At 29.7% G+C, this 22,462-nt stretch overlaps 1 protein-coding gene across 2 annotated transcripts in view; it reads left to right on the plus strand.

Annotated features, from left to right (window-relative positions):
• The window catches only part of LOC130664414 (matrix metalloproteinase-2), a 195,668-nt gene extending 173,255 nt beyond the window's left edge, over nucleotides 1-22,413 (plus strand). For both annotated transcript variants that reach the window (XM_057464265.1, XM_057464266.1), the window contains exons 8-12: nucleotides 6,632-6,790; nucleotides 14,567-15,177; nucleotides 18,075-18,373; nucleotides 18,518-18,621; nucleotides 19,937-22,413. In XM_057464265.1, the coding sequence (XP_057320248.1) occupies nucleotides 6,632-6,790; nucleotides 14,567-15,177; nucleotides 18,075-18,373; nucleotides 18,518-18,621; nucleotides 19,937-20,190 (1,427 nt within the window). In that variant the 3' untranslated portion in view covers nucleotides 20,191-22,413. The remainder of the gene's footprint in view (nucleotides 1-6,631; nucleotides 6,791-14,566; nucleotides 15,178-18,074; nucleotides 18,374-18,517; nucleotides 18,622-19,936) is intronic.
• The last annotated feature ends 49 nt before the right edge of the window (nucleotides 22,414-22,462 follow it).

Genomic DNA, 22,462 nt, shown 5'->3' on the forward strand with positions numbered 1-22,462 from the left:
AGTTTTGAGGTATACCTGAGAAAAAATGCTCAGATATGATCATGTATAAATACTCAGATCTGATCAGATCCGAAAAATCCTCAGATATGATCATGTATAAAGACTCAGATCATCCATGTAGTCGTACATGAGCTTAAATATAATCATACATGACCATATATGATCATATCTGAGTATTTTTCTTTGTAAACAGCTGCAGATGTGGCCATGCATAATCATGTATAATCATACATGAAGTCATATATGAGCACATATATAATCATACATGAACAGATTTGATCATATCTGAACATTGTTCCCCTATTCAGCTGCAGATATGATCATACATGACATCATGTATGATCATATGTGCACTCATGCCTGATCATACATGAGCAGACATGATCATATTTGAGCTCATATATGATCATTGATCATACATGAACAGATATCATCATATCTGAGCATTTTTTCTGGGGTAGAGTTCGCCGTTGCAACGATCAGGACAAATTACGATATTAATTTAACTGGTATTTTTTTCGCGTGTATCTTGAATATTTTCATATTCTATTTCTCAATTCACTTTTCTTTTTCTATAATTTTTTAAACTGAAAAAATAAAAATGGTCAAAGATAAATACATAAAGTTGTAGTTGGTATAAAATTTAATCTAAAAAGGTAGATAAATAATTACAAAATTGTTAGTGAAAAAAAAAAGGAAATACACGAACTGACTACGCTTTGGTGGAAAGTTGTGTCGAGAACTAGAACAGAACTTTTCTCGTTAAGAAAGTTGCCTACTTAGTTTATGGTGCCTGTCATATACATAGTTATAGATTCTCACAAAACTATATAATATTGTGGTAGTAAATGTATCAGGAGTTCGTTGTAAAACCGCAGCTTTTCAATACTTACTACTGTACTCAGTGTACTTATGGCATCGCATTATTATGGATTGCAGAACTTTTAATTTTATTTACTTAAGTTTGACATTTTTATTGAAAGTATTAAACGCGATTATAGATTGAGTTAAACTATTTTTCACCTTAATTGTATTCATAGAAAATTTTAGAGTAAAAATTATTATAGTATTTGTATTAAAAACCACTTTGAATAAATAAGCTTTGAATAGGATGACTTACTATTAATTATTAAATATTGTTAATTGAATTTTACCCTGTCATTGGTTATAAATAATTCAGATATAGTGAAAGGTAATAATTACCCGCAGTACCAATTGAAGTAAACCCTTCTGCATTTCCAATTATCATTCGAAAGCTATGAATAAAAATACCCGTGTTTGATAAAATTTATATAAAGTATCATAAAATTTGCTATTAATTTGTTTGTAGTATCTCATACATCATGTGGAATCGGTATTATATTCGATGTCTCTAGATGTATACTGTAGTTTATGTAATGAATGCACGAAGAAAAACGCCGTTAAATGTCTAAAGTCAGCGTCATGCAGTCAGAGTTATAAAAATAATTTACTTTATTATGATTAAAAAAAGATTCATACTTCCAGAAATTGAATACTTTGTTTAGTAGTATTCACTTAAAAAAAACTTAGCTCTATAAAAAAAAGTCATCTTTGGTGTTATGTCGTATCAATTAATAGAAATATGTAAGATTAGATTAATAGATTAATTAAATGCGCATGTGCAGTCTAGAGATTTTGGTCATGTTAATAAGGCAGCTAACTTCAAAGTGACGTCATAAGAGAGAAAAGTGATAGATAAGTTATTGGCTTGAATTATTGGGTAGGAATATACTCCGCCCATTTCACTAAAATTCAGTGGTTTAATATAAATATGAGTGTTTTAATATATATTAAACCACTCTTTTGACCAATCAGAAAGGACTGAACTTTAATATAAAATTTTATGAGGCTGTCTTTAGTCAGTTAGCGGCGTATTCGTCAGCATGAGTTACATAAGTAATGTATATCAAGTGAATAGCAAACTTTTCATTTTTATTTTTTTTTTATTTTGTACCGGATTTATTTCACGCATTGGGTATATCTTCCAATGAGTATTGAATCCTACATGCATCAAGTACGTAAGCATTGAGATCTGAATACAACAGTCATCAGCAAAATATAAAAACTTGCCTGCTCAGTTTCTTATTTTCTGATAGATATTTAAAAATTTATTTCAATATGTATGTGATTTTTCCAGTTCTCTATTATATAAATGAAATATAAGCAAAGAAAAAAAAGTATAGCATAAATCTGAAAAAGACAAACATCATAAGTCAAATAACAAAGATTGTATGTTATATAAATCCATCTCAGCGATTGCAATCACAAATCAGTTGTGAACAAAAATAAGAATAAGTTTTGAAGTTGTTGGGAAATAATATGAAAGAAAAATATTCAACTCAACGATGTGAAATTTCTAGGGTAAGAGTATATAAACATAAAAAAAAAAGTAAATTTCTCAACGGAAAGTCAGACAAGCGTACTGCGGTTCATTATTGTGACGTCAACAAATGGGAGGAGAATCCTTGTAGAATGAGTGAAAGAAAACATTTCAAGTGTTATGTATGGAATCATAAACTTCTAAAAAGACTTTTTTCTTCCTTTTTGTTGCCAATCGAGTCGGTTAGAAAAGTTCTATAACTTTGTGGGAATTCTAACAATAAAAAAAATGAAATAAATAAAAAATCGTAATTACGTTATCGAATTATTGGAAAAACTTTTTCAAATATAAAATAATAATCAGTATAATTAGTGAGAGCAACTTTTTTTTTAACTACTAGCTGTTCGCCTGCTTCGCGCGCGTTAATAAGAGTAATTTAAGAAATAGTACACGGTAAGAAACGGTCCACATAATATTCGTGTTATTTTTTAACACAGACTGTTTGTGTTGAATTTCAACTCAAAATTTGTGTTAAAATTTCAACACACAATTCGAATATGAGAAGAAACTGCAACAATTTTTAAATGTTAATGGCGACACAAAGAAAATGTTAACTTTTACATTTAATTTTTGTACCATGAATTATTTTTAGGTTATTAAAAGTGTCAACAATTATTATTTAACATTCAACTATTTTGTGATAGTAAACATGATCCTAAAGTTAGCAGACAGTTAACAATTTTTGAATTTTCTTATCAACAAATCAATTCCGAAAAAAAAATAAAAATGTGCGCACGTAGAAAAGTAAAAAAGCCACAGATGCAATTTTTTTAATATTTTTTTTTTTTTTTTAAACTATACGAATCATGAACTTTGTCAACTTAATTTTTTTATGTCTAATTTAAAATAAATAAAATCAATGTCACAAAAATAATAACTAACCAAGCAAAACTGATGCTTAATGGCGCTACCCGCGTGAATAGAAGGAAGACATTTTTTTTAACACAATTCAACTGTCGTTTCAACACTTTTTTTGTGTTGATTTTAAAGTAACACTTAATAAATGTTGATACTGTCGATTTTTGTACTAGGTAACACTTTTAAAGTGTTGAATAGTAGATCGATTAAAAATTTTTAAGTAACACAGAAAATTGTGTTGATTTGACACAAAATAATCAACACAAAAAATTTAACACGGGCCGTTTTTAACACAGATACACAATATTTTTTACTGTGTGGGCGTGAACGCCATACTGTATGGTATCGAAGATTTTTATAGGTTATAAAATTGTATGTATAGATGGTTCAACCATTGTGGGAAAAGTAACATTGGCAATAGTTGTCGCGGGCGCCGCAACGTCAGTATGGCCGTCAGGCCCAAACCGCGTTGCCGTATCCACAATGCTTCTGGCCGATAAACCTATTCTAACGACATCTATACAGTTTTGGTGGTAATACGATGGTATACATTGATTGATACGCCAGAAATTATGGCGGGAAAAACTAGTAGCATTGTGCCCTCGGCATTGTAGTATGGGTCTCAGGGCCATGCTGTTTCGCCGTGCCTGCTGTGCATACGTGTGAGCAATACAATAGCTCCAGTACTATACAGTATAGTAAATAACGCCATACTTCTGGGACTCGTTACAATACTGTCTTGGAATATTTCACATATGTCATTTATGGTCATGTAAAATTCGAAATATTTTAAAATGTAAACTGTAAAAAATCGGAAGTTAATTCGGAGTAATTACGAACTTTATTTCAATCCGAATCCACTTCATTATTTGGAGTTCTGGAGTTTGATAAAAAGTCACTTCACATACGAAGTAAATAAGGAGTTTTTTTTAGCGGAGTAATTTCGAAGTGATTTAGATTTTATTTCTGTCCGCATTCACTTCACTTCAGAGTTTTAACATTTTAAAATAAACTCCTTCTAAGAGTAAATTCTACTTTAAGGGGATTCAATAAATACCCAGTCACCCGCTCTTCATTTACTTCGGATTTAATCTGCGTTCATTCCGCAAATTTTTTACAGTGTGCAGATTTTTTTCACAACTTTTTTTTTGCAATTATTGTTATTAATTGATTGGCTGAAAATTGTGTTCGTTTCATTCATTAATTAATTATCTTTCAAAAGCCATGAATTCTGTTCTAGTTGAGCATATTTGATTATGTGTAAATATCATTTCTACGTAAGTAAATCATTTGAGACCGAGTAAACGTTAGCAGAACACATCTCATTGCTTCGCAATTGAGTTGTACAATACTTTTTCATATAAATTATTTACTTAAAATTTAAAAAAATATATAAAGTAAATGGCCTGTAAAAATCTTCAATATTTCTTTTATCTCTTAATAAGTAAATCCAATTGTAAAATAAAAACACAGTTGCCAGGCATTTAAATTGAACGAGCCAATAAAAATCGAACAGCTGCAATTATTGACACTATCTTTCATAACTAAATAAATCATAAATTTTTTTATTCTCCAAAACGAGTTTTAAAAGCCTTTAATTCGATATAACCATAAATCGCTTAGTAATTAATAACTGTTACCACGAGTGTCAGTTACGAAATTGCCGTAGAGCAATTACATGATATCGATATTAAATGCTTTAATTTTTCATATGAATTTTACAAAATTGTACTAAAAATTTTTTAAAACTTGTCAGCTTTCTTACACTTCAATATCATTAAAATAACGCGCCATAAATTCTATCTAAGGACAATTATTATTTTTTCTTTTACTGATCAATGGACTTAGAAAAAAAAGTGTGATATGAACTATTGTCCATTCGTTCAAACGAGACATCTTTTACTCAAAATTCAAATACAGTCGAGTCGCTTTGTGAGTCCGCTCGTTATAAGTCCGTCGACTCTTATTTCTCTTGAAGACATTTCTCTGCCATAAACTAAAAAAAAATTTATTTCAGTCTTTTGATATGAGACCGAAACATTAGTGAGACGGCGGACTCATAACGCAACTATGAAAATCACCTACGCACTCACACACTTATAAAGTAGGGGAAGTAGAATCGACTACTAAGCAGAAGTGGGGGTACCGGAATTCTTAGAATTATATTCCCTGAAAGTCCTGTAGGCGGGTTCATATACGGAAAAAACAGAATATTAAAAATTAATAAACAATAGTAAAAAGTGGAATCTGTTATCAATAATTAGTACTATTATGTACTAAATGCAAAGTAGTTTACTAATTTTTGTAGATTCCTAAAAACTACTATCAATTATTTCAAAAAGTTCATGGCATACATCTATTAAAAAGTAATGATTGGTTAAATTAACAATTGCTATCTTAGATACTGACTTTTCCAGCAGAAAATTGCAAAAGTTACTAACTTTTATTTTATAAATTCGATATCACTGATCAAATATTAGTTTAAAATATAATTTATTCATCATTATAAATTAATTTACAATATACATAAATCGAATAACTGGTAAATAATAAAATGAAAAATTAGTATACTAAATAATGATTTTTTGCTCACAAAATACCGAAAACTTTTAACTCTTATTTTATAAATTCTATCCCATTGATTTATAATTAATATAAAATGTTATTTATTCGTTATTATAAATTAATTTATTATATACATAAATCGAATAAGTGGTAACTTTTTAAAATTTTTCTATGTTTATTTGAATAGTAATAAATAACTGTAGATACCAATTTATCGATTCTTTTTCATATTAATTTTAATATACGAAATTACAAATTTTGCTCTTCTATGTGTATCAAATTTTAATATAAATAATAGCCATTTTGTAATATATAATGATCTAGGTTTGATATTAGTATCGCATATACTAATTTTAAGTCAAAAATAAACTACAAACTATTAAAATTTTGAGCATCATTTTTTTCCGTGTAGCGGCTCGACTGTGTTGTATACCCCCACTACGAGCTACATCTCTCCCACCCGATGCTACACATATGTGTGTGTATATTTATATATCTATCATTCATGTGGTATAAGAGCGCATGCGCTGTAGTTTACTCTTTAAAGGAGAAGGGGCATTCGATAAGTCGGAATTTCCAGGAAATTTCCGTTTCTCCGTCGATTAACTGTCCGAGTTAATGAAATTCAACTGTAGTTTGATTATAAATGAATGCATTCCAGCACTTAAATTATTCAAAATAATCTGAACAATGAATATAAACATTTGATTGTTACTAGATTTGTGTACTCTTATAAAATACTAAAGTATTAATTATAAATTTAATTAATATAGTCTCTTTGATAAACTTCCTTGTTTTATGTTTTAGGAACAAGTTTATTTGCGGTAGCAGCTCACGAGTTTGGTCACTCGTTAGGTCTCGCCCACAGTTCGGTACGTGGTGCGCTTATGTACCCGTGGTACCAAGGGATCTCTCAGAACTATGAATTACCCGAGGATGACAGAAATGGCATACAACAAATGTATGGTAAGTTCACATCACAATATTAAATAAAAGTTTGTATAGTCCAATCATACCCAACCATACAGACGAATATTGATCTTATATTCTATACTTATAAAATGTAAACCTTTTTTTTTTTAACCTTAATAACATGAAAATTAAATTACTTGGTCTGATACTTTCATCGTTCGGAAAAGGTTTTATCGGAAGTTCGTCTTCATACTCGAATACTGTGTATCCTCGTATATTAAACTGTTTTATCAGGGCTCAGTTCAGAGCAGGAAAATAAAGATGCAAATGAATGTACTCAGTGCAACGAGCCGAACTTTCCATTAGGCCAATTATCGTTAACCTTTAAACGGTAACCCTAAAGATTTTTACGCTACGGGTAATGCCAGTCTGACAGACCGCTATTAGAAGTACACTCGGTTTTTTTTACTTTTAGGGAGAGGACTTTATATATTTACATGAATAAAACTATATCTTTATGAAAAAGACATGATTTAATAATATTGTAAACTTTATTTATGTTGAAAATTCACATTAATTAATATTTTAAGATAAACATACACGCTGAAAAAAAGTGGTAATAAGGTACCGGCGGGTAATAAGGCCTAGCTAAGGGAGATTTTGAATAGAATCGAAAATATTGCATTTTATTATCGAAATGTATCATTAATCTTTATTTTAATCCATTAACCATAAAATATAATGAAGTAATGGTAATTTATACCACAAACAAACAAAAAATTAAACTTTTACAAAAACCATACGAATAGGCCTTATTTTACTACGGTAGGGTAATAAGGCCTACAGGTTAAACAAACTAGAATAGTTTAATTATACTTAATAAAATTGGTATTAGAGATGAATCATCACTTAAATTTAGCAACAATACTTTTTTAAAGACAGAAGACTAGATTGCTTTTTATACTTTCTTCTGCGCTACGACATCATATGACGGATGATGAAATATAGAAGACAGGGAACGTGGTATCGGGACTCTATAAACTTGTCGTAACATCTTTATGCAAGACTCTTCTACTAGAGTAACCTTTAGCGGAGGCGGTTATTTTAAATATCATTTCTGTCACATAGGCCTTATTACCCGACAGGTACCTTACACAGTAAAAAATATTGTGTATTTGTGTCGAAAACGGTTTGTGTTAAATTAACACAAAGTTTGTGTCACTTTTTGTAACATAAAAAATGTGTTATACACTCTTTATTAACACATTTTGTGTGTTACTGTGGAATTCTTCGCGCCCTCTTGTGGCGATATTTCAACATAATCTTTGTGTTAAAAAGGGGTTACACAAAGTTTGTGTCGAAATTTCAACACAAATTTTGTGTCAACCGTTTTTAACACACAAACTGTGTTGATTTTACCTAACATTTTTTACTGTGTACTTCCCATCTTAACGATGTAACGATTCCCATCTTTATATTTTAATGATTCGCATACTTTTACGTTAACTTTTCTTATCGAAGATGGTAACCATTCTTATCCGCAAGATGATAATCATTACCATCTCAGAAAATAAAATTGAAAAATTTTTCATACATGAAAAATGTTACTATTTAGATAGTAACTATTACTATCGACAATAGTAATTATTACTATACGAATAGTTAACATAAAAGCATGATAATGATTATCACATACAGATAGTAATCATTCCTTATTGCAAGATGGTAATAGTTACCATTTTTTTTAGCGTGGATTGAATAAAATTTTATTGATTATAAATTTGATTAGCGGTCTGTCAGACCGGGATTACCATATGACAGTTAATTCATACACACTGTATCAAATTCTAAGTCCGCGGTGTGGTTTGAAAATTTTAAACACCGCTGGTATGAAAGTTACATGATGCACAGTGTTAAGATTCGGCCGTATGAATCATAATGATTGTATAGACATCAGTGGCAAAAGTCTATACATATATTTTTTAAGTCAACCTAAAAGTTTGTGCAAAACAAAATATATTTTTAAAAAAATTTAAACTATGCCGAGTGAAGCAGATGAGAGTTATTGTGCGGTTTCATAAATTCATGTTCTCCATTTACGAGTAAGAAAATATCACAAAAAGCATCTCAATAATTTCGCAAGATCGATAAATTTTCATCAGCATGACATAATGATATTAAGATTGTCCAATTTATTTTACGAACTACGGTCACTGGGATCTCGTAAAAGCTTTAATAGCTCCGAGAAGCTTTCACATTATTGAGAATATCTTTTATACAATACTGTACTTGGTGCATTATACTGAAACATAACTGCCGTAATAGATAGATAGGCTTGGAAATATGTTAACGCCAGTAGTGTAGGTCGCTCGATAGTCTGACGATCCATGCACGTGTCTTGTAGCTGTAACTCACTCTATCCTTGTCCTTGTCCTGCCATGATTACTATCTTGACTCATTTCACTAACTTTTTAGGACAATGAAGCTTGTTTTATTCACAAAGTCTTTTTTTATCTCAAGACTGTATTTTTACTTTATAATTACTCTATTATTTTTAAATTTCCAATTGTAATTTTTAAATGGTATCTTATACATCATCTAGAATCGGTATTATACTCGAGGGTGGGTTTGCCGGCAAGAGCGAAGTGTGTCGACACGTCATTCAGACGAATGCCAGCAAATAAAAGCATCGAAAACTTTTTTTTTTCTCACACAAGCCCGTGAGTCTATAGATCTTCTATAAATTTTCTTAGGCGGCGATTTTGCGCGAATTTCCGGCCTCGATTGAATACTTTTCGTATTTGGGAATATCGGACGTTATTCGGACGAATGCTACCATACGAAAGCATCGAAAAAGAAATTTTTTTTTCTCGAACGCGGTGTTAATATGAAATAACACCGGTGTAGGCGGTGTTGAATCGGTGTAAAAAAAAATTCCACGTATAGAAATTAGAAAAAAAAAATGTATTACATATAAAAAAATATAAAAATTTAATGAAAATTATCTAGAGGAAATTTCAATTTTGCTATGTACTTATTAAAATAATTATTTATGTTACATGTAATTTGTTTAAAAATTACACAATTTTACACCCAGCGTTTCAATCGCCAATAATTTAATTAATTAATAAAAATACTGTTTAACTTTCATGATCGAGTAAGTAACAATATTCACAAAGTTAAATATTTTTACCACTAAAAAATATTTGAACACCGGGAAATTTTTTTAACACCGGTAAAGAATATTTACACCTTCGGCGGTGCTATTTTAAAACCGTTTTCGGTGTTGAAATTTAACACTGAAATTTTAATACACATAGCCTGGACTTACTCCGGTTTTTTTTTTTTACAGTGTATTTATACGCAGATGCGGTTCATCATATAAAAATTACCTATAAAACTGATTTCTTAAACGCTACAATTTTTTTTTATTATTAAATAATAGGTCAAATTAATTTTAAATAAATATGTTTATTAACACTTATAATCAATGCAATAATCATAATAATAATACTGACGCGGTTATAATAATAGTTAATTTAAAGCATTAAATAAAAAAGAGTTTTATTAAGCTTGAAGTTAATAAAGGTCTGTGTAATAAAAGACACCCCGAGGCGGGCTACTAGAGTACATAAATACTAGCAAGAATTATTGGATAAAGACTAGAGACTACAAATTTAAGGCTTCATTTTCATTAAATGTTACTCAGTAATTATTTAATGCGCATCAAAACTGCTCTACTTATAACTTACTTTAAAACTTTTTTTTTCTTCACTTTTTTTCTCGAGTTAAGACACTTCCGGATGGAGATGAGAGTTGGCTTCTTCCCACTTAATTCTCTTGACGTTTTTCTGTCGCCATTTCGCTTCATTTCCTCCTCGCCTCGTTTTCTCATCCCCTTTACTATCTACCTTACATCCCTGTCTCAAGTATTTCCCCATCGATTTCCATGGCAAAAATGTTTTTTTTTTTTTTCGTTTCTCGTATACTTCATTAATTTACACATAATTTCCATAAAAGTATTCAAAAATTTATGATTATTTTAAAAGTAGCAAAAAAAAAAATACAAATTTGCTTCACTTCATTTTTGAAATTATCTAAAAAAAAAATGTTTTTTTTAATATTAATCTTATATAAGGTAAAAGCCCCTATACCCGCTCACTTTTCATTAGAGTGAGATTAAATCACTCAATATAAGTTAATAAATAAAATGAAAAACCAGATTTTTTTTTATAGTTATTTTTTGAAGTTTCGAGTATTAGAATAAAATTTAAGTTTGAAGAATAATAAAGATAATTAATTATTATTCATTTTTAAAATAAGGTCCTTGAGTGTACCCATAGTCGCTCACTAAAAGTTGTCATGTACCATTACTCGATCAACATATGGCCCTATAGTCGCTCAAAGACAATATCAATTAAACTATGACAAGTTTATTGATTTGGACAAATAATTTATAAATTATACTACTTTATTCTTTCATAATATAAAATTTCATGAATTTTAAAAATGTATTTAATAAGATATAGTTATAACAATTCTTAAAAAATTTGACGTGACGTAAATTAAATCTAACGAATGAACGTTAAAGTAAAAAATGCCCGGCTGAGCGCGATTTTGAAAACAGTCATTTAATTTAAATTTATAATCTATTATAAAATAATTTGATAAGTCACATTTTAATATATTTAGATTCACAAATAATTATTTATCAATAATAATATTTTTAGTTGTAATTTTCTTTTATAAAAATTATAAAAAAAACGCCTTAAACAGTTAAAGTGAGCGACTAATGGTACTGAGCGGGTATAGGGGCTCTTACCTTACGTAAAAAAAAAAAAAAAAGATAAAATTAAATTATGATTCTTATCCACGAAAAATACAGAGTAATATAAAATTTTTTTATCTAAATAAAAATGTATGACATGATGAATTCAAGTCACGTATTACAAAGGTCTTTTTTCCCTATTGAGAAATGAAAAGCCATCGTATGATCTCCAGGTATCAAGAATTCCCTGAGCCCCAAGTATGTCGTTTTTATACCACTACTACATTGTCTTGGCCATTTTGGTTTGAGTGTCGTTCACCTAACGTGTCTTTCCTTTTGCGGCGACCCTTCTCAGCGGAATTAGAGACGCGACCCGAAAGCAAAGTGTACGTAGGACCACTTCCTCTTATCCGAGTCTCGCCATTTCAAAGACCCGGCGCCGGAGTTTGAAAATGGCGATTGTATATAAAATGCTCGAGGTTGTGGACGACGTGGAACCAGGGCTAGCTGGTTTACGATTAGCTTTTCTCCTATTGCGACCACTCCAAGCTCTATCCCCGGCTTAAGTGTCGTACCGAACCAGTTCTGGTTGCCTCGGTACCTAGTCCAAGTACTATTGTGGCTTGCCGATAGTTTAGACAAGTAGCCATCCAACTACGTCGTTATTTTCAATCCCAGACAATTGTTCTTGTTAAAGAAAAAAAAATATATGTATATATACGTATATATATAGTTTTTTTTGTTTTAACTAAAATTTATTCTTTCCTCGGTAACGATTCCTTTTGTCTATACTAGTATCGAATAACTTTTTTAAGGAACATGCTTGAAACAATATTCTTATCTAACGAGGTCATTATACAAGAAAACGAGACAAGATGAAATATTAAAAAAAAATTTGCAAAAATGAATTCTAAAAATATACTCGCAAGTTTTATGAATATTAAAAAAAATTTATAAATAGTTTTCTTTCTATTAATATGAAAATCCGGAACAAAGAAGACTACTTGAAAGAAAAAAATTATTTCTTTCTAAAATATTGACTTATGTTATTTTAGAAAGGGTGAGATGAATTGATTACACGGTAAGAAAATTATGGAAACGGTTTCCATAATTCTATAAAATTTTTTTCTATACCAACATAGGAATTATCACCATAAATTATGGGAGCATTTCCTATAATTATAGGTATAGGATCTATTCCCATACATTATGGGAACCATCCCTAAAGTATGGGTACAATTCCTGTAATATTATGGGAACTATTCCCATAATACATAGCAAAAGTTCCCATAATTCTCTTTCCGTGTAATTCCGTAAGAAATTATCCATGCGAGAAAATATTTAGCTATTTGGCCTGTTACAGGTTGCACGTAGGCACATTACAATAACTTAGACAATTAACAGACTTAAAATAAGACTTCCATTCAACACTAAATGCTACTTATAGTTCTTAGGTAAAGTTCATTGCAACATATGTGACTAGCACAATAAATAATAATACACCAAATACCCGGTTCTTCATATCACAGTGGATCGTCGATGCCCTTGGTCAGTCCCACATAATGAAGCTCTCAGCTTCATACAGCTTGCTATGAAATAGTACAGTTCAAAAGCCTCTTTCTTGTCACTTGGCTGAATAATGATTACCGTAGGCTTGGTGAGGTAGCTACTTGGCCGCACAAGCGATTTTTTAGACTTATTTTATAGCTAAAGATTGAAAAATAAAAATTTTTTTAAAAGCCAAAAGGGCGTATAATTTAAGCTGTGCCCTTTTGGCTTTCAAATTTTTTTTCCAATTTTCAACTGTAGAATGAGTCTACAATATGATTAGCAATGAGAAAAATAATTGTACGCACTTTTGATTTTAGAGTTTCCTAAAACTAAAAGGACGTATCAAATTATGTCTTTTTGGAATTAGTGACACGATATTTTGTCCGCGGGTGACTAAGCACGGCACAGAATTTCTCACTCGAGTGGGAACGGATCCGTTATTATTTTAAATTTTTAGAAAAAATATTATTCATTTTTTTAAGTATTTTCTTAAATTTTGAGGTCAAAAAAAGGCGAAGCTTTCAGGAAAAAACGATCTATTATAAATAGACAAAATTTTTTGGTCAAAATTTCGCAGTGACTTTATTACGCTGATCGAATTACTTCGTCTTCCCTCAGAACCGTAAATAAATATTTCCTTATAAAAAAATTTTTTTTTCATTTTGCCTCGGGTTATTTTAGTTATATTTAATAATAAAACTTTATTTAACTCAGCAATTTATCCAATTGAATGGTATGAATATTTCTAAAAAATTTAATAACAAAATTTTAAATCTTATCAGGACTCTGTTTCTTTTTATATCTTACGAAACGTTAATAAATTTATAAAAAGCAACATTCTAAAAAATTTCAAGCCCAAGATTTATCGTAAGCTCTTATAATAAATTACAAAAATTTGTGATAAAAAATAAAATAAAATTATAGTTGTAAGAGTTGAATACCCAACCGAATCTCTTATGATTATTTCATTAAATCCCCCGAGAATTCCATCTACATTCTTTTGATTTTTTGTTACACTATTCTTCCAACTCTCAAGCCACGCTTATACTCAAGGGAATCCCATTATCCTTCGCGACCTCATTCTCTCTCTTACTTATTCCATCTCGTGCTTTATTTTATCCATTTCACTCCGAACCCCATATATATATATATATATATTCAACTCTAGTTCTCCCTTATTCCTTTACTACCGACTATAACTTCCGTTTTCCACCAACGATTTAATCCCGGTGATTCAACCGACGTAGACACGACAAGCCCGCAAGGTAAACGAGTTTTCCATCCTGACCGATGACGTCTTACTCACTTCCTTGTACCAATTTGTGACACTCAACTATCATCCTAGTCCCTGTCTCTTCCTTTCGCCCAGGATATTTAATTTAACCTTTAATCTAATGATTTTTATTTTTTAACTTAAGAAAAAAAATCTTTGCTTACACAAGAAAATATGATTATTTTATATTTAATTTTTTCATTAAATAAAAAGGATGAAATAAATTTTTTTTTTAAAGGCTCTCCAGAGGGTAAACTTTGGGCAAATTTACCTGGAGCTTCAGGTCCATCTCAACCATATCATCCGCGACTTACAACATCGACAACTACAACAACTACAACTACGACTCCAAGGCCACGAACAACCCAAAAGTACTGGAGAACGTGGCCCACTAGGCCAAACAGTTATCCAGATGAAAGAGAACGAGAACGAGATAGAGACAGGGAGAGAGAAAGAGAAAGAGAAAAGGAGAGAGAGCGGGAAAGAGAAAGAGAAAGAGAAAGGGAAAGAGACAGAGAACGAGAAAGAGAGAGAGATAGAAATGGAGATAGGCCAGATTACAAGCCTCAGGATCGTTATCCTTACAAGCCAGATTACAGAACAGAAATACCAGAGAGACCGAATTGGCCCGAGAGACCGACATGGCCTAAACGACCGGGATGGCCTGAGAAACCAAATAAACCTCATCGGCATCATACGACAACTACTACCACAACAATTTTACCACCGCCACAACGACCGAGACATCGTTCGACTCCAAAACCCAGGAATGATACTCCTGATAAATGTGATACCAGCTATGACGCTATTAGTATCATTCGGCGAGAAGTCTTTATCTTCAAGGGAAGAGTAAGTTTATTTTTTTTTATTTTTCTTTTTTTACACTTATTGAAATGGCTTTAACTTGAATATTCACGGAAAGATTGGAACCTGACTGGTTACCGTTCTGCACCCGATTCAGTACGGTGCTGGAAAAAAATGCTCGATTGTGGTGCAGCACCAGACTGATTACTATGCGGAACCGTACTGAGTCGTTTGCAGAACAGTAACCAGTCGGGTTCCGATATTTCCGTGTTTAATACAATCTTTGTTTACAGTAAGCGAAAATTACTATGTAGAAAATAACCCGAAACCACTAGAGGGATCCGATAGCTTTTACTTTTGATAAAAGAAAGAAATTACTATTCTATAGTAAAATGAGTTATCGAAAATTATAAATTACTAAGCATTTGTATTTTTTACTTATGGAATAGTAATTTTCCACTATGCCGAAAGTAAAAGCTATCGAATCTATTAATTGTTTCGGATTACTATCCACATATTAATTATAACTATACTGTAAAAAATTTTCGGAGTAATCGCGGATTAAACCCCGAGTGATTGGGAAGCGGATGACTGTTTATTTATTTAATTCCCTCGGAGTGAAGTTTACTCCCAATGGGAGTTTATTTTAATATTTAAATTCCGAATCGGAGTGAATGCAGATTTAAATAAAATTCAAATCGCTGAAAAGACAAACGCCCTATTTACTCCTTATGCAAAATGATTTTTTAAAAAAACTCCGGAACTCCAAGTGACTCCGGAACTCAGATTGAAATAAAATCCGTAATTACCCAAATTCGCTCCCAATTTTTTACAGTGTAAATTTTGAAGTCCGTTTTTTTCCCTTAACAAAAAATATTTAATTAGCCGGGTCTTCAATTATTTTTGTTTTGAACAAAAATTTTCAATGCGTTGTTTTCAAAATTTCAGTCTTTTTTTGTAGAGCTTTAAATTTTCTTTAAAAAAAACTATCTTGTACTTTTTTTATAAACTAAATTACTATTGATATTTTTAGTTTAAAATTCGAATAATTAGACAGAAATTTTAATTTAAAAATTTTAAGATTTTCCGAACTCCGGACCATTTCCATTTTCTTTGCTATTGCAATAAGAAACGTAACGTTCGTGCGCAAGAGTGACAGAGACGACTTTCCTCAAATGCTGATTTTTTTAACAATTTTCAAGATTCAAAAAAAAAATTTAACTAAATTTTGAAGTTTATTAATTTTAGTAATTAGCACGTTATTCTTTTTAATAGCGAATAAATTTTCTGACAGCTTAATCTCAAAGTATTATTAGTTCTAAGTCCCTACGGACTTTTTAATAAATTTACATACCATTTAAATAGGTCTTGTCGTTTATATATTTATATATGTATATATACTCTGTCATAGAAATAAAAGTTTTTGAAGGTTGCCATAAATTCAAATGATAAAAAGATTATTCAGTCATATCACATTTGATATTTTAAATAAAAAATAAATTACTTTTTTCCATTTCTTTTTTTTTAATATTAAAAATAAATATTCCAATCAATGTTCAACTTTTAGAATTTCGATTTCATCCATTTGGTCCATTTTTTTTTTTTTACATTAAATAAATTATCATTTAATTTTTTTTTTCGTCTTATGTAAACTTTAGTGGAAGTAAGTGATTTTATCTTAATTAAAAAAATGAATTAACTTCAAATCTTAATTACTAATAAAACTGTCTGGCATACAGACTCGACTCAATAGACTTTTTGTATAGAATTTTAATGCCCTATGATACTTTATGATTGATAAGCTCGGAATTAATATCATTACGTATAAAAATTTATTTATAATAATAAATTATTTGGCCTCGAGAAAATAAAAAAAATTTCTACTTTTTTTATTTATATTTTTTTGAACTTCCCGCTATAAAAATTTAAAATTAATTTTTTTCGAGATCCACAATTCCCCTCTCCCTTTTTTAAAACCTACTTTTTAGCTGATTGTGATAAAATGTCTGACTCAATTCGATAATAAACTACACAGTAAAAAAATATTGTGTGTCTGTGGGAAAAACGGTCCGTTAAATTTTTTGTGTTGATTATTTTGTGTTAAATCAACACATTTCACTATGTTACTTAAAAATTTTAAATCGATCTACTATTTAACACTTTAAAAGTGTTGCTTGCTACAAAAATTGTAATTATCAACATTTATTAAGAGTTACTTTAAAATTAACACAAAATTTATGTTAAAAAGCCAATCGATAGTCACGGAAGAATTATTAGAAAAATGAAAGTGAAGTGGACATTTTATAAATGTCAATTTAACTTAAAAATTTTAATTATTAATATATTAAATTTACCATTTACTAAAACCTGGAATTTTTATCATACCAATAAAAAATATTTAGTTACAATTTCGAATTATTTAATGTAATGTTAAAATTATTTTTTCGCCAAATAAAAATGTGGTTTTGTTTTTTTAAAAGAAATTAATTGATTTACTATTTGCAACTGGTATTAAATATCACGTGATTTTTTTAAAACCTTGACATTAATAAAAAAATTATTTACTATCAAAAAATAGTTGATTGTTAAATAATAATTGTCGTCGCTGTTGATAATCTCTTCATAATATATTAATTATATTTACTGAATTTCCATGGTACAAAAATAAAATGTAAAAGTTAACATTTTTTTTGTCACCACTGACATTTAAAAAGTGTTTAATTAACTTCTCGTATTACCCGAATTTCGCGTTGAGATTTTAACACAAATTTCGTGTTTAAATTTCCCACAAATATTGTGTCCGTTTCTCCCACAGATTGTGTTAATTTTAACAATAATTTTTACTGTGTAATAAAATCCTTAAGGAGGCCATTCCCCCCCCCCTACACTTGCTACCGTAATTAAAGAAAATTATTAAAACTTATGTCCATTTTTTGGTACAGTATTTCTGGAGGATAGGAGACCATGGATTATATGAGGGCTACCCAGCAGAAATAGTCCGTCTATTTGATCTGCCCGAAGATCTCGACCATGTGGACGCAGTTTACGAACGACTAGACAAGAAAATAGTATTTTTCATAGGAAGAAATTATTACGTCTTCAACGCAAACAAACTTGAGCCCGGGTATCCACGATCGCTCAGTACTCTGGGTCTTCCCGATAGTCTAGAGAAAATTGACGGAGCCATGGTTTGGGGTCATAATAGTAGAACTTATTTCTTCAGCGGCACTATGTACTGGAGGTAAGTTTTCTTCTCCTATATACTTCTCTAATATATGTATGTATTAATTAAAATATCACTTCTAGTTACTTTCCTAATTTAATTACTTTATAAAAGTTTTTAAGTACTCTACTATAATACTAATGGATAAATTTGTTACTCTAGGTTTGATGAATCCATAAATTATGTCGAATTGGATTACCCAAGAGACATGAGTATGTTCGCAGGCGTTGGCAACAATATCGACGCCGTATTTCAATGGAAAAATGGTAATTTAAATAATATTTTTTTTTATATGTATATTAGGTGTAGAGAAAAAGACGTTTTATATAAAAAATTATTACGTGAAAACTATTAATTATTGTAGTGTTAGAGCATAAGATTTGCATTTAATATTTAATACGAACTCGGAGGAAGTTTAAGGATATTATTTTCATTCATATTCTTTATGTATGACATCCGTATCTTAGTTTTTTTTTTTCAGTTTAGTTTTCTTTTACTTTAGTTTTTTTTTTTGTGCATTTAATTCAAGTTTTTTGCGAATCATAAATTATTTTGTTAAATATATTTCTCTGTACAGTTACATATTATTATTATTTTTTTTTAATGCTAAAACATTGAAAATGAATTCATCAGTAATACTCTAGGTAACAGGTACCAAAAACCATAACGGCGTATAAAAAAAATTCAAAGTTTGTATTTTTTAAATTCCCGCCAAAAAAATTTAAAATTAAAAAAGAAAGTTATTGGTTTCGGTCCGATTTTTCATCAGATTTCGACATTTTGAAGTGCTAGGAAGGTATTCGGAGATGATGTCTGAGTTTGTGTATGTGCGTACGTATGTTTGTATGCAAATATTCTATAACTTTTGAACGGACAACCGATTTTGAATTTTGATGTAGCATTTAAAGCTGATCAATTCCTAAGTTCTGTAAAAGATTGAGATTGTTTCCCAGTTTTTTTATTTTTTAAACTTCTATAGATGAAAAATATATCGATAAGTCATAAAAAAAATTTTTCATGTTTTTTATTATCAACCCTGCGCATGTAGACTGGGTCTTTGGAAGAGCTGTCAATTTTTCAAAATTCCGTTCTTTTTATTATTCTTCGATTTTTGTTAACAATTTTAAACTTTTGAGTTTAGCAACTTCTGAGTCATGTATTAGACACTTCAAGAAGTAATCCAGAATTTTTGAAAGTCTAGAAACTTTGAAGACTTGACTGCTCCCTAAAGGACCAAGTGGCAGAGCTGCCAGATCGTGAGATATTTTTACCCCTTCCTGTGGTAAAATATCATGGAGTGTAATGCCAGGAAGGGGTTGAAATATCCCACGATCTGTCCGCACTGCCCACCAGCCCTGATTAAAAACTCCGATTGAAACCAATGAATTCCAATTGAAAGTCTATCGGATTTCAATCGGAACCAATCGGAATTCGGCGGTTTCAATCGGAGTTTTTAATCAGGGAGTGCACATACTGCGTCTCGAAAAAATTAGTGTCCACACGCAGGGTTAATAGAACTAGTAAAAAAAATCAATCAAATTATAATATTTTTCTAAATAATTAAAATTTTTCTATTTTTAGGTAAAACATATTTCTTCAAAGGTAAAAAGTTTTGGGAATTTGATGATCTTCGAATGAGAGTTGTACACGAAAAACCAAAACTTTCAGCACCATTTTGGATGGGATGTCCACCGGAAATAGATACAAATGACATTGATTATAACCCAAGACGAGCAAAAATAGTCAATACAGTTAGTACAGGAAATAAACAAACCATGACATTATCATTATTGATTTCTCTACTTGTTGCATCAATAATTATGAGAATCACTTAGCTCACGTAATTTTAATTTTATTATTTGTAAATTTAAAAAAAAAAAAACTGAAAAAGACAATCGACAATTTGTCGTGAATTACTTTTTACTATAAATTTTTACCGCCTAATCATTTTTTATAAATAATTACTGCCAAAAAATGAATAAATTTAAAACTAAGAATAAAAAAATTTTAATGAAATACCAGGCCTGCCTTTGAATATTAATGGATAAATAATCTATTTTAAAATTTAAAAATCAAAAATATTTTATAAATAAAATGTGTATGTAATTTTATTAGCCATTATATGTAACTTAATATTTTATTTATGTATTGGTGTATACGAAGATAATAACTTCCGTCCCATGATGTTGAAGTGAAAAAACATTTGAAAAAAAAAAAAAAATAAAGTAATTAAAATAATTAAATATTAATTCTCAAAGCACATACCCGTGTAAAAAAAATTGATGAAAAAGTGTAGAATATTTTAAAATTCAAAACGTGACACGACGACGAATTTTTTAATTTCTCGCTATGAAAATTGAAAATTTTCAAAAAAAGGGAAGTTGTTGGTTTCAGTCCGATACACAGGTCCAAAAAAAAAAAAAAAGTGATGTGTGCTGGGTGTCAGACTATGATTTTCTGAAGTATTTTTTCCCGCTGAATACGAATCCGAACTCAGAATTGGGGGTCAAACTGCAAATATTTGAGAAAAACCCAAAAATCACGACGATACTGAAGTTAGCCGACAACTAATAATTTTTGGACTTTTTTTTAAATAATAAATCATAAAAAAAAAATGTTTGAAAAAATTGCACTTATAGTTTTTTAAATTTTCTACACGTGCATATTTTTAGTTTTTTTTTTTTTTGGGTAATTAATTCATTGAAAAGAAAATCCGAAAATTACTAATTGTCTGCTAACTTCAGGACCATAAAATCGCAATATAGTTTTTTTTGTACGACGATAACGTTCTTATAGATTTCCTCATTTTCTGGTCGTAGAAAGTTATTTTGAGCATTTTTACTTGACGGCAATCGAAAAGACTCACCAAGATTTAGAACTGAATAGATTTTGAAGTCGATCAGTCGAGTAGTATACGAGTTATATGAAAAATAAGAATTTTTTTGAGGTTTTTTTCGTATAACTTATAAACCACTTACCCAACTTGCCTCAGAATGTAATCAGTTCAAATTCTTGGTAACTCTTTCGATTGCCGCCAATCGGTTGATTCGTTCCAAAGGTATCGTCGGACAAAAATTATTTTATTTTCCAAAAAAATGTATGTTCTTTCGGTCCAATAGTTTTTTGAGCTCAAAATTTTCTGAGTTCGAAAACAACGGGAAGATTTGGGCTCGGCGCAGGGTCGAGAAGGCACCCAAACATGCCTTAAAAAATTGCTATTGTAATATTTTGAAGCTTAGAATAGTCAACACTTTTTCAACGATTTTTTTTACACGTACAAGTGCATCAGTTTTATAAACTGTGATATATAATTATAACACAAGAAAGCTAAATAAAATAGTAAAAAAAAGTAAATAATTGTAATAATAATAAAATATAAAATGTAACATGGGATAAGATGGAAGTGCTCCCAAAATAAAATAATACATTTTATAAAGTCAAAAATTTTATAAAATATTTATACTTAGAACGGCCTTATTGCCTTGTAATTTTTATATATTGTAATCTTTTGTAAAAGTTTTTGAGCTTTTTATAATAAATAATAATTGAACAAGTATTTTTTAAAATAAAATAAAATAAAATTTTATCTATTCCCCTGATTAAACAAAATGATTCACTCAATGATGAATGTATATCTATATAGTCGTAAAATTGAATCGTTTTGAATTGTTTTGAATCGTTTCTTTTAATCAGGGCAAGTCTTCTTAAAGTGTCGAATAGTTTTTAGAAGTCTGGGATCATTATGACTTACGACTTATTCGTATTAAATAAAATATTAATATTCGATTCGCAATTCGAATTATTTATTAATAAATTACTGTAAAAATGTTTATAATTTACCGCGTGTAAGTTTGAATTCAACAGTTAAAATTTCAATCAATTGTTTTAATTACAATCGAATAATTCAAAAAATTACGATTTTTTTTAAGTCGAATATTAATATTCGATTTAATTTTATCACTATTCGCACATCTCTAATTGTATTAAAATATTGAACCACAAAGACTTGAAAAAAAAAAATTGTACTACAAAAATGAAGTTCCAAAAAATCCAATTTTTCACCCACTAGCTATTTAATTTTTTTTTTTAAATTGTGATTTGTAAACA

The sequence above is a fragment of the Microplitis mediator genome, chromosome 3 (genome assembly GCF_029852145.1).
Source record: "Microplitis mediator isolate UGA2020A chromosome 3, iyMicMedi2.1, whole genome shotgun sequence".
Lineage (NCBI taxonomy): Eukaryota > Metazoa > Arthropoda > Insecta > Hymenoptera > Braconidae > Microplitis > Microplitis mediator.